Source organism: Harpia harpyja, chromosome 15 (genome assembly GCF_026419915.1).
Source record: "Harpia harpyja isolate bHarHar1 chromosome 15, bHarHar1 primary haplotype, whole genome shotgun sequence".
NCBI lineage: Eukaryota > Metazoa > Chordata > Aves > Accipitriformes > Accipitridae > Harpia > Harpia harpyja.
The window spans coordinates 6,348,225-6,359,831 of NC_068954.1; the positions used below are offsets into that span (position 1 = coordinate 6,348,225).

The 11,607-nt window shown below is 44.0% G+C and overlaps 1 protein-coding gene across 5 annotated transcripts in view; it reads left to right on the top strand.

Moving 5' to 3' along the window:
* Positions 1 to 10,936, top strand: part of RUNX2 (RUNX family transcription factor 2) — a 222,981-nt gene extending 212,045 nt beyond the window's left edge. For all 5 annotated transcript variants that reach the window (XM_052809348.1, XM_052809349.1, XM_052809351.1 and 2 more), the window contains one exon: positions 10,242 to 10,936. In XM_052809348.1, the coding sequence (XP_052665308.1) occupies positions 10,242 to 10,924 (683 nt within the window). In that variant the 3' untranslated portion in view covers positions 10,925 to 10,936. The remainder of the gene's footprint in view (positions 1 to 10,241) is intronic.
* The last annotated feature ends 671 nt before the right edge of the window (positions 10,937 to 11,607 follow it).

Here is an 11,607-nt window from a genome sequence, read left to right on the forward strand (position 1 = left end):
AATGGTAAAACAAGGGCCTGGGTTCATGCAATCTCTGCCCCAAGGTGCACTGAAGCAACAGTGGATTAGTGAGAAGGGGTAGGAAAAAGTCCAACTGTCTCAGTTGTCCAACTGTTGCCAGCTCAGGATTCAACCGTAGGGTGAAAAGACCTGGCTCATATCCCTAGATCTATTCAGTTCATAATCTAAGGGTATTAAAGTAAAGCACGGGGAAGACCTGGGAGCCAAGCAGTGGTGACCACTGACTGGAGCTGTGAGTGGGTGTCATGAACATTTGGGTGGCTACTGGGTTGTGTAATCGAACTGGATGTAAGGGAAGGCTGAGTTCACTGTTGCAAGCACAGGTCTGGGTTTCATTTCAAGTCTGCTACAGATTTCCTAACTGGGTCACCGTGCCAGCCTGTAACTCAGAAATGATATGTTCCTCCTTCACTGAGCTATCACAAGACTCAAAGCTTGAAGGTTTCAAAACTGGTTGAAGATCTCCAAGAAAAAGGGCTGTGTAAGAAAGAGCATATGCTATGGATCTCTTTATATATGCTACATTACCAAAAGCGCTGTATTTATGTATTTCAAAACTGGGCACTGAGTTACATTTTCATTCCCCAGTACAAAGGCAAATACATTCCAAACAAAGCAATGTTGTTTCAACAAAGCAAGGGTTGAAATCTCTCCAGGGCTTCATTCTGTCTCATTTAGATCGGGCATAAGATCTTAAAGCAGAGTTTAGTGGTCGGCCGATCATGTTCCTCTGGGAAATGACAGAGTGGTAATTCAAAAAGGGTAGTGAAGTACAGCATTGTCTTGGTCTGCAGGACTGTTCTTCAATAAAACCCGCGGCTCACCCAGCTTACAGGAGAACATTTTGTTCCAAAGGAGCTGTGGCTCTTCATTAAACAAAAGAATTCACCTCCGGCTAGACTTGGGTGTAAAATGAAAATGTTATTGAAGACAAAATGTCTTTGTGAAGACAGCGTTTCCATGATGCCTGCTACAATTGCCTGGGCATATCTAGCAGTTGAAATGAAAGTTAGGACAAAAGGTACCTCTCCAGGGCACCAACTCTGCACGTGTTAAAAACTTCATTCAGGCTTGGGAGGTGGTTTCGGTTCAGGCCAGGAGCTCTGAGGAGGGGATCAGAAGCCTGGGTCCTGTCTGGCCATGGGCTGGCACTCACCTGTTTTGCAGTGAGGACCCAGATTTGATCACGAGGGAGTCGAATCTTTCAGGACTTTCCCGCAAGCCTTTACTTGGAGTAAGCAAGTTCTCCCACATCTGACACGAGATTGGGAAAAAATCCCCAGGTATCTAAATACAAAAAATTATGAGATATGCCTCCTCCCCTCCGATTTTCCTGACACACTCAGGAAAGTTCACAAACAGCAAAGATGCAGTAGGGTCATTCGGGGAAATAATTCATGTCCAGACTGGCATAACTCAGGTGTTCAGATATGGTTGTCTCCCACCCAGATTAGCTCTGTAGGAAAGATAGAGTCTATACAGTTCCTCAGTGTATGAAGATGAGAAAAAGCACCTCGGGCTGTGCAGTTTCAGGGGATTTTCGTTACAAGATTATTTTCCTAAAAATGGCCATCATCCCTCTGGGGATGAAACATACTGGGAAATATATGAAAATTTAATGAATTCCATTAGTTAGTTTCTACTTTTCTTGCATACTTAAGGCAAGATCATTCCCTTGTCATCTTCAGATCACCTAGGGCCTCTTTACTGTATAGCCAAAGTGTCCACCTTTAGCTTGATGAGCAGGTTTTGGCCTGCAGACTCTTAGGCAGTGCAACAGCCAAGCTAATCTTGGAGAGACAGTCTCTTGTGCTATGTCTAATCATGACTTCCTACTCAGCCTCTCCCTCTTTCACCCAAACATTGCTTGCCAAGGAGGACCAACAACCTTGGTTCTGCTCGAGATGGGACAAGACACTTCCTGCACTCTTTTTCATCATCTCTTGCATTTAAGTACTGAGTTTCCAGAGCCTGAGAAATGGTACGAGATAAGGATTGCTGGACCATAGGTCTGCTATGGTATAAAATTCTTATGTAGACTACAAGGCTTAGCCAAAGCCTTGTGCTGGGGCAATCAGATGGTAAATACCTGGGAAAAGATACAGTCACTGTGTTTCTGTGGGGAACACTGCTGTGACAAGCCTTTGAGAAGGACAATCCTGTCTAAAGCATAACATGGCAGAGGTTCAGGGTAACCCAGCCTGGATGTAGTTTGTTTCATTAATCAGCCCAAGAGCCGTGCGGTGTAGGCAACAGAGGCCTGTCTGCTGCTGGCTGAATAGTGTCCTTGCTGGACACTCTGTAGGAACCTGAAATCTCATTGACTCATGTGTAACAAATTTCCAGACTTGACTCACTGGCTATTAAAACCATAAGATTGCATGGTGTGTCTCATATTTTTCCTGGAAAAAAAGAGCAGGTTAATATAACTACATTTGGTCAATTAACATCTGAATCTGGTTTGAAATCTCCAGAGCATATATGTAAAGAAATTACACTAATCTCAAACCAGCAAAGAAAAAAACCAAAATGTCTGCAACTTCAGGATTTGTTTCTATAATCTTCCTAGTTGCCTCAGACTTTGGGCTAAAGGCAAACAGTATACATCCTCTGTCTAGTCTTTTGTGTCTTTTAGTACCTGCTGAATTTCATGTGATCACAGGCTTATTCTAGGGCCATGTGTGGCAGGAAGTGCTATTGAAAGGTACAAAGAGTAGATACACAGGTGGTTTCAGAGAAAATGCTGTCTGGCTGATTAGTATCAAAAATCTGCTGTGTAAATGGAAAAACTTCCTCACACGATGCAAAACTAACCTGAGAAACTCATTGCTATAGGAGTTAATCGACACCAAAACCTTGCCAAAAAAGAAGAAAAAGAAAAGAAAAAGAAAAAGAAAAACAAAAGAAAAAGGAAAAATAAAAATAACTTTAAAATGGATATGATCTTTATAAGGCTAATAACATAATAAGGACATTTAGAAACACAATGGTACCTATTAAGGAAAGAAAGCAAGACTCTTAGAAGAATTAAACACGTTGGAAAGGCTATCTGCTTCAAGACAGGAAAAACCTTTTGGTGTACCTAATGGCTACATTCAAAGAGGTAATTAAGCACCAGCTCTACTTTCAGTTGTAGTCCATACAGTTGCGGTCCATTTTGAGCCTGATCTTGAATCAAACTTGTTGGCCTGCATTGTATGAAAGGTAATCATAGACAGTGGAAACATCTGTCCTGGGCCAAGCACCTGATTCGTTAATGGAACGTTGAGAGAATTTATTACAGCAGACGATGGCATAACTGTTACTGAAGACTTTTTGATAGCTAACTTTGAGGCAGCATTTACTGACCCTTGACAGAGGCAAAACACAAGACAAAATGGACAAAGTGGTCTGATCAATTATAATGCTTTCGTGTCCTTACTCTTTCTTTTTGGCTACCTGGAAGTAGCTGTCAGTCTTATCTTAGTTTCAGAGGACTTAAACACTCTCTCCAGCCACTTCTGCATCCTCAATAAGTTTTTGGGAAGGGGAGTACCTGTGGGTGGAGAAGAGAAGACATCTTTGCATGGCTATGGGGAGGGCTGGGCTGGCAGTCTCCTTAAACACAACAGATTTTCCTGCTATGCCTTATTTCTGTACTGCAAAGGAGCGGGGCAGGGGGAAGGTTTCCCCAGTTTAAGAAGATGCATTAACAGAGTGGTAGGGTAAAGGAGCCATCAGAGGGCTGCGTTGGCAATGTCAGTTGATGGGGAAGATGAAAGTGGCCTTTGCTCCCAGCTCCATTGTGGACTTGTGTCAAGGCATTTCATTTTTCATGTGTTTCAGTCGGGCCCCCATAAAGTGCAGCCAGTGTGAGACTCGTCTGTGCAGTGCTTTGAGCACAGCGGGAAAAATGTGTTAGGCAATGAATATTGTCATGAGGAATTGCCTGCTGCCCAACAATATTACCTCTCCAACGTGCCTACCTCCTCTTTTCCCGTTCCCTCTCCACGCTGAGATGTCAGGGCATCCTCAGGGACTCTTCTTTTTTAGAAAATAACAGGAGCTGCAGAGCACTTCAAAAAGTCTGGCTTTGTCCCGTAGGTGTCAAAGAAGGACCTCAGGTTCTTGGAAAATCTGGTCCCAAATGAGTGTAAAAAAGCACATTTTGTCAGGAAGTGAATAAAATCTCACTGAAATTAAGCCAGGGACAAAGATGAAAAAGCAGATGGCCCATGACAAACTGTGAGAACAAATTTGTTCGCATGACATGGGAATAAGTATGTACTCATAACAGACTATTACTCAAGAAATTTTGAAAGAGCACAACTCCACAGGAGTCATAATGTGATTAGTCACATAAAGCCCAGTCCAGCTAGGCCTGATGTATTGTACCTGAAAGAAAAGAAACAGACCCCAAAACAGACCACAATTAAAAAAAAAAAAAGAAAAAAAATAATTCCAAAGAGATGCATGAGATTATGAAGTCATAAAAACTCATAAGCGAATTAAAATCTGTAGAGTAGCTCATGAATTGTTATTAGGCTGCTTAAAAAGCAAAAGGCCAGAGGAAGGAGCCTTGCTGAAGTGACTCAACCAGTAGGTTTTTAATCTGACAGCACAGAGACAGAGTTGGGGTATTTTTGGTGAAACATCTTGGACTCTGGGACAGACTTTGCCACGTGCCCCATTACAGCATGTTTCTGGTAACCTACAATTATTTCCAAAATCCCCTTTTTTTTTTTTTTTAATTGCAGGAGAGACGGGCGAAATGGAGTTTGAGAACTAGAGGAATAGGGCTGATTTCGAACACTGTGAGCTATTAATATCTTTTTTCAAATTAATATTTATTACAAAACTCCTGAGCTTGAGTGGGCATATTTAACTACATGAAAACACTTTTATCATTAAGGATTGCAGTATCTTGATATATATGATATTTGGGGATATTTCCATGTATGCAAAGAGGAGTGGATTCCTAGGATATAATTGTAATTTGCTTTATCTAAAAAATAATTAACAATAAGCTTGCCCAATGCTTTTATGAATTTTCTATGCATTTCTAAGCTGCTCACCCAAAAGCAAGTGAGTGTTCAGAGCTAGTTTGCATTCATACAAAAAAAAGATGCTAGGCAAAATATCTAGAACCAAATTCAGTTTCTGAAATCACACATGTGCAAACACCGATCCTGGAGTGCTCACGCTGACTTTTTTTCAGACCTATTCTAATGTAATGTCCAGTAGTCTCTTTACACAATGCTGTAATTTAATCCCTTCTAAACTTGATTTACAGCTGGAAGCCCTTCTAAGCTTGACTGCAGACCAGCAGTGGGAAGCAATGCCACTCTGTATCTGAACCAAACCTGAGCAGCACAGGAGGGATGGCTTCAGATTCAGATTCCAAAGATGGACTTTGTCCGTGCAAAAGCAGTACCGCCCTCGCTTACGCAAATGTTGCTATTGGACTTTCATTTACCACAAGCTGTTAGGACTTTAGTTTCACTTCTTACTAGAAAGAGGAGGCAGGCGTATATTTAGACTTTCTTTGGAAGCAGCTGCAAAATGAAGTGGGAGTGCGTGCATGCGCTCGGTCTCACAGGCACACACGCAGACGCTGCTAGCTTTAGACCAACTTGATAAACCTGAGCAGAAAGGACAGTGCACAAAGACCTCCTGCAGCTTACTGTGTCATCGAAGGGACTGCATTACTCATTTCAACATCTTAGCATCTTTATCATTGAAATAGGTTGTTTGTTCAGTGCTGACTCGCTGGAAAGATTATCACCTTCTGAACCACCAGCTCATTTCTTGAAGCACTCTAGGGGACTAAGTCTCTACTCTCTTGCACCTTAAACCTTATCTCCATGGTTTTATGCCTGCCACGGGAACACAGAGGCAGCACTACCCATCTACTATTCTGATTTGATAGGAAATTACTTGCATTATTTATACATAAATCAAGGAATGCAGCTCACCCAACTTCAGCCATTTAGAAGTTAGTCAGCCCATCTAAGATAGTTGACTTAGTCCTACAAGAAGTGCTGGAAGGGGAGGACACTCCAGAGCATGATCCTCCCACCCTTCTTAGGGACCTGATAGCTTGGGATGTCTCGTCCCCAGAGGTGCTTCTTTCTCTGCTGGAGCCGGGAAGACTGCCTTGCACTAGATGACAGCTAAACGGCTAATGTTAGATGAGCTGAATCCCATGCAGTGTGATAGCCAGTGGAAAGTCATGCCCCCGCTTTTCCCTCAAGGTTTCTTCTTCACAGACCTTTCCCTTGTTAGCTGACAAAAGACTAAGAAATAAGAGTTTACAGCAATTTGGCTGCAAGGCAGATAAAATCAGTAGTCAAACAAAAGCAGCTAAGATAGCCAAGACTGCCTGAAAAGTTAAATGCATGCTCTTCTCATACAGATGAATGCATTTAAAGTAACTTTAGTTTCCCCATTCTCACAGGGCAGCCCATTAATCTTTTGGTAACATCCATCATCATGGGCAGGACAAGTACCAGGAAATCCTCTCCTGGAGGTGCTCCTGTGCTCTCTCTCATTACTGTATCACCTGGCCTATTTACAGTCCTGCGAGTTTTTAACATCCCAAAGTCCTCTCAGAGGTGGCAGTGCAGAAGTATTCCCAATTACTTGCAAATAGGTAACACAAAGATGTGCCACTGTTTTCTCTTTGGGAGATCTGTAGTAGATCAGGAGGGTAGTGAATGTCAGGCATCCACTGTTTATAAGGTGGGCATCCATCTTATTTTTATGCACCTGGTATAGGAGTTCTTTTCTGAAATGTAGGCATTTTCAGTGCATGGCATCCACAGCCAAGTTAGTTACCCTACATTGTTGCCAGCAAAGAGATGAGGACAAATATTTCTCATTCTAGCAATAAAGAGGTGATGCTAGACCTATTTAATCCACTGACTGTGAAGAAAGGCTAGGGAATTAGATAAGATGTAGACATCTATGGTGTAGGCTGTTAAAGCTAAAGGTGACCTGAATCCCATCTCTGTAAACCAATCCTCCTGAAGGTTGAGGCCAAGCTCCCTACGCACTCAGTAGAAAGAAGTAAGTGACTCTGAGGCTGTTGAGAGAGATACAGCCTTCCCTGTCTAAGCCTTCCCTTTGGGGGCTTTCCCTCTATATACAACACAGAAAATGCAGGTGCTCTCATGGAATTTCTTCACTAGGCACTTACAGTTCAGTTGTTTAGATGAAGTGGATCCCAATCCAGATTTTCTGAGTCCTGGATTAATTTCCCTAACTGGTGAAATAACTTTTCTTCTAAGCTATAAGCCTGCCTTGAACAGTCAGTCTTTGCTTGTGGGAATATGCTACAGTACCTACCCATCTTCTGTAGACTGGGTGTACTGGACAATGCTGAATGACCATGCACAAGTGGGTTGATATGTTTAGGGAAGGTCACTGTACTTGTCTGAGCACCTTGTCTTCAACATCTCTCTTCTCTGCAGGCATCCATCCAACCCCACTTAGCTACAGCTCTGTTTACGTGCAGATCTAACAGCCCCAGGAATTCGTGTGCACCTGGATGCTCCAGTTAAGAAGACTCTCTTTCTGCTGGGGCTGTACAAAAAAGTGAAAAAAGCAAGCACTAGAGCTGTGATGAGTTGTAACAGTCAGATAAAACAAACAGAATTAGAGAGGAAGGAAATAAATAGAATCATCCTGTTGTATATGATAAGCAACTGTAGTAGCTTGCTCCATGCTTCATTGTGCTTAGGACTTCCCTATTCTTGGGCTTTCTCAAACATGCCCTAGCAATTTTGTCCATGGAGAAAAAATTATTGACCCTAGCTGACACTGCTTTGAGCAGGGGTTGTGACTAGACTGTCTCCAGAGGTGCCTTCCCACCTCAGCGATGCTGTGATTCTATGGTTTTCATCATCAGTTTGGGTCTTTGGATATTGAGCAGCTGGGTCAGACCCCATCCAGACAAGCAGTCGCTGCACAATGTCAGCTGTGCACATACCCAGCCATTGATCTGAGCCGTGCAACAGCTTCCACATGTCCTGGATACGCCAGGCTCCCTGTGCGGGTGCCCAGACGCCCATGTGGAATTTCTTAGATGGAGGTACGGGAGCCTGATCAAGCTGAGCAAGATGTGTTTAAAAGGCTGCATGGCATAAATAAATCTTAAGGGGGGATTAGGGGGATGACAAAGCTGTGGCTTCTGATAGGGAAGCCACGCTGTTTGGAAAGATTGCAACTAAAAAGGAGAGCCTTTGGCGACCAGATTTTTGTCTCTATTTTTGTTTGTATTAGTTACCGCTCCTTGTATTTTAACCCCAGTTACTCTTTAACCATTTAAGAATCATTTGTGATAGTTATTTGTCTAAACCAGATTACCTCAAGGTTTGTTGAGCTTCCTCTGCTCTCCAATGTATGGAAAAACATTACACTTAATTTGGTTTGTTTGGCCAGTGTGTGAACAGGGATTAGCCATGCTATATATGGACCATAAACACTGTTCTGGTTAACACTACGGTTGAGCCAAACCTGAATCTTTCATCTCACCCTTTGCAAACTTTGGTGGTTTGGATGGAAATGGAACCTGTATTTGAACTGTGCTTTATTTTTTGTTTTTGTTTTGAAAAACCAAAGCCCAATCAATAACAGTTTGGAAACCCAATGTCCAACATCCTCAGCCCACCTCTAGTGAAAAGGGATCGAGCACCCGTGTAGGCAAGGACTTTGTGTTGGGAAGAAAGCCAATATACAAAGGAAGGAAACTGTTTCAAGGAACCTGCAGTAACTTTGCGTAAAAATCTCAGGGACATAAGAGCATGCTGAATTTTGTGTCATAATCCCCTCCAACCAAAATGTGTGTTTGATTAAGGAAAACATGGTGGTCCAATGTGGGACAAAGATGGACTTTTGTTGGCTGCATGTCCAATTGGTTTGGTGTTAGAAATGACAGAGAAAAGCCCTCATTTGCTTTTAACTCACAGTTTCAATTTGCTATCTGGAACACCAAACCAGCCAGTAATGAAAATGGATTTCTCACATCAGATTTTTTAGATGCCAGAAATAATAATAGTATGGTGTTAACACCTCACTACTTGGCTTTCCCTAGGTTGTCTTAACCTAGATAAATCTATTAATTTGTGTCTTTGTATCCACAGCAGTGCCTTAAAATTTGCACTTAATTGCAGCAGAATTAGTTTTAAAATCCATCTGTCTTACACTGACCATTCCTGTAGCATCTCACCACCTTCTGTATAATGTGTTCCCAATGCTAAAATAAAGATCAGCGGCGTGGTATAGTAATTCCACTTATGCAGATACTCGAGGCTGTTGAAAGGCTAACATTTCCTATTACATTTCTGGCTTTCAGAATTATTGTAAAAATAGGATCATCCTTACCATACAGTATTTACCAACCGAGCACAGCGGGTAGAGCACCTTGGACCATAGAGTGGCTCTCTAACCCTTTTCATGTTCCCCAGAGGCTGCTCTGTCATCCTACACCGTATATGTTGAACTCAGTCCAAGCAAGCATGTTTCTAATTACTTCAGTGGACATTGGATGAGGTCCACTGAACTGCTTGCAAGGTAGCATAGGTGTCAAGCTGGGATGCACAGTGTCAAAAATTTCTTTCTCTTTCTTTGTTGATTTTTATAGCTGAAGCTGCTAAATATCTACAGGCAGGGATCTATGTCTAATTTTAATTGTGTGAAATCTGTCATGCTTCCACGTAAAAAATAAAGCTATTGAAGAGTTTAAGCCACGAACTAGCTCCTACTGTTTCTGGTGTTGACCTGTCCATTCAAAGCAGAATGCTGAAAACTGGGACCCTCTATGAAGCAGTAATTAACTTTGGCTCTGGCAGCAGCTGTCCAGCCCTCACATCTCCATGGGAGATCTGAGTCAGTTAGGACATTACCGTCGTTCCACGACTGGCCAGGAAAACACAGTAGGTAATTCACCAGCTAATGCATACCTATGAGATGTCAACCAGAAAAATGTTACGGCCTGTCCACAAGCTTTATGAAGAATGAGAGTGGAAGGATACTTTAGATTTATAATGTTAAGTTGCATGTTTACCTACAGTAGGCTTTCGTCTTTGAGTATGTCTGTCCTTTTCTAATTGGCCTTACAGAGAGGATCACTATTCACCCTTGAATCAAAAAGGCCCAGTCCCGCTGAAGTGACAGCAAGCAACAGTCCCTGTATGTAAGTACGTGTGTGAATCAAGGCTCATGATGTGTCTTCCTTGCAGACTCAGACCCTTGCACACCTGACGCTCCACCTGCTGCCACTTCACCACCAACCTCTGAAGAACCTGGACCTTTCACAGCTCCAGCATCACCCTCCTCTTCCTCTGACACCGGTACTGCATCATTTTCACCACCGTTACCTGCCTGCGTTGCAGCCTTACATCCCAAACCACCTCCTGTTCCACCATCAACATCAGCTTCTGCTGCCACTGTTCACCCTGGACTCCCTTCTCTTCCCGCACCACCCGCCTCCACTCCATCCCTGCACCCTGGACTTTATTTGCCGGTAGTCCCACCCGGCAGTGCCACCCACCTCATCAACTGGCTGCCCTTCCTTGCTTCTGCAACCCTCGCCACCATTCGAGGGAAGGAGGAAGACCAACCACCCGTAAGAACGGGCTCCCTGGAAGGCATGAAGCGCAGCAGCAGCACACCCCCACACCCCTCCCATGATGGAAATCCCCAGGCAGCACCTATGGGAGACAGGGCTCCGGGGGCCGCTCCCTCGCCGCCAGCTGCCCACGCCATGCCCCCGAGCTCCGAGCAGGCGTCGGCGAATGTGAGCGACATCCTGGCAGAGCTGCGGACGATGAACAGCCACCTCTCCATCATCGCCCGAGCCCTGACGCAGCTGGCGTCATCGCTGGCACCGCAGCAGGACACGCGTGGCACCCCACCGCCGTAGCGCCGGGCTCTGCACCGGCTCGCCCTGCTCGCAGGGGCTGGCGTCGGCCGGGGACAGCCCCCGGTGGAAGCCCACGGTGGAGGTAGGGTGGAGGAAAGGGACCCTACCCAAACCTGCCCATATCGTCTGTGCCAGTTCACTGCGCTCGCCGACACCGACCATGTCTCCCCAGTGGGTTTTTCTGTTTGTTTGTTTATTTGCTCCTTGTAAATGGCTGCATATATTAAATAAATAGTTTTGTGGTCTTGTTAATAAAATTGTTTATATTTCTTGCATTCCTTTCAGATGTGCTCGCTCCCCTCCTCTCACCCATTAACCACACGAGCACTGGATTGGTAGGAATCGGTGAGGTCTCGCACAGAGAATGTGGAGAATCTGAAGCGGTGAGAAGTTACCCGTGACAAAATGCTTGAGGAGGTGACAAAACCCCTCTGAGCAACGTGGGGGACACAGACAGGAAAGAACATAACAAAACCCTGAAAAATTTTCCTATTCTTCTCCATCCACACTGCATGGCACGGCTCTGTTGAAGTTGGAGCTCTTCCCAGTGCACCAAATTTCAGGGGTAATTGTAATTACTGATGCAGGTAAGGGCCGTAAAAAGTTGTTCAAAATACAATGCGTGGTAGTTGTCTAAGCAGTATTTGGTCTGAACAGCTACCAAACAGCCTCATCCACCTCTT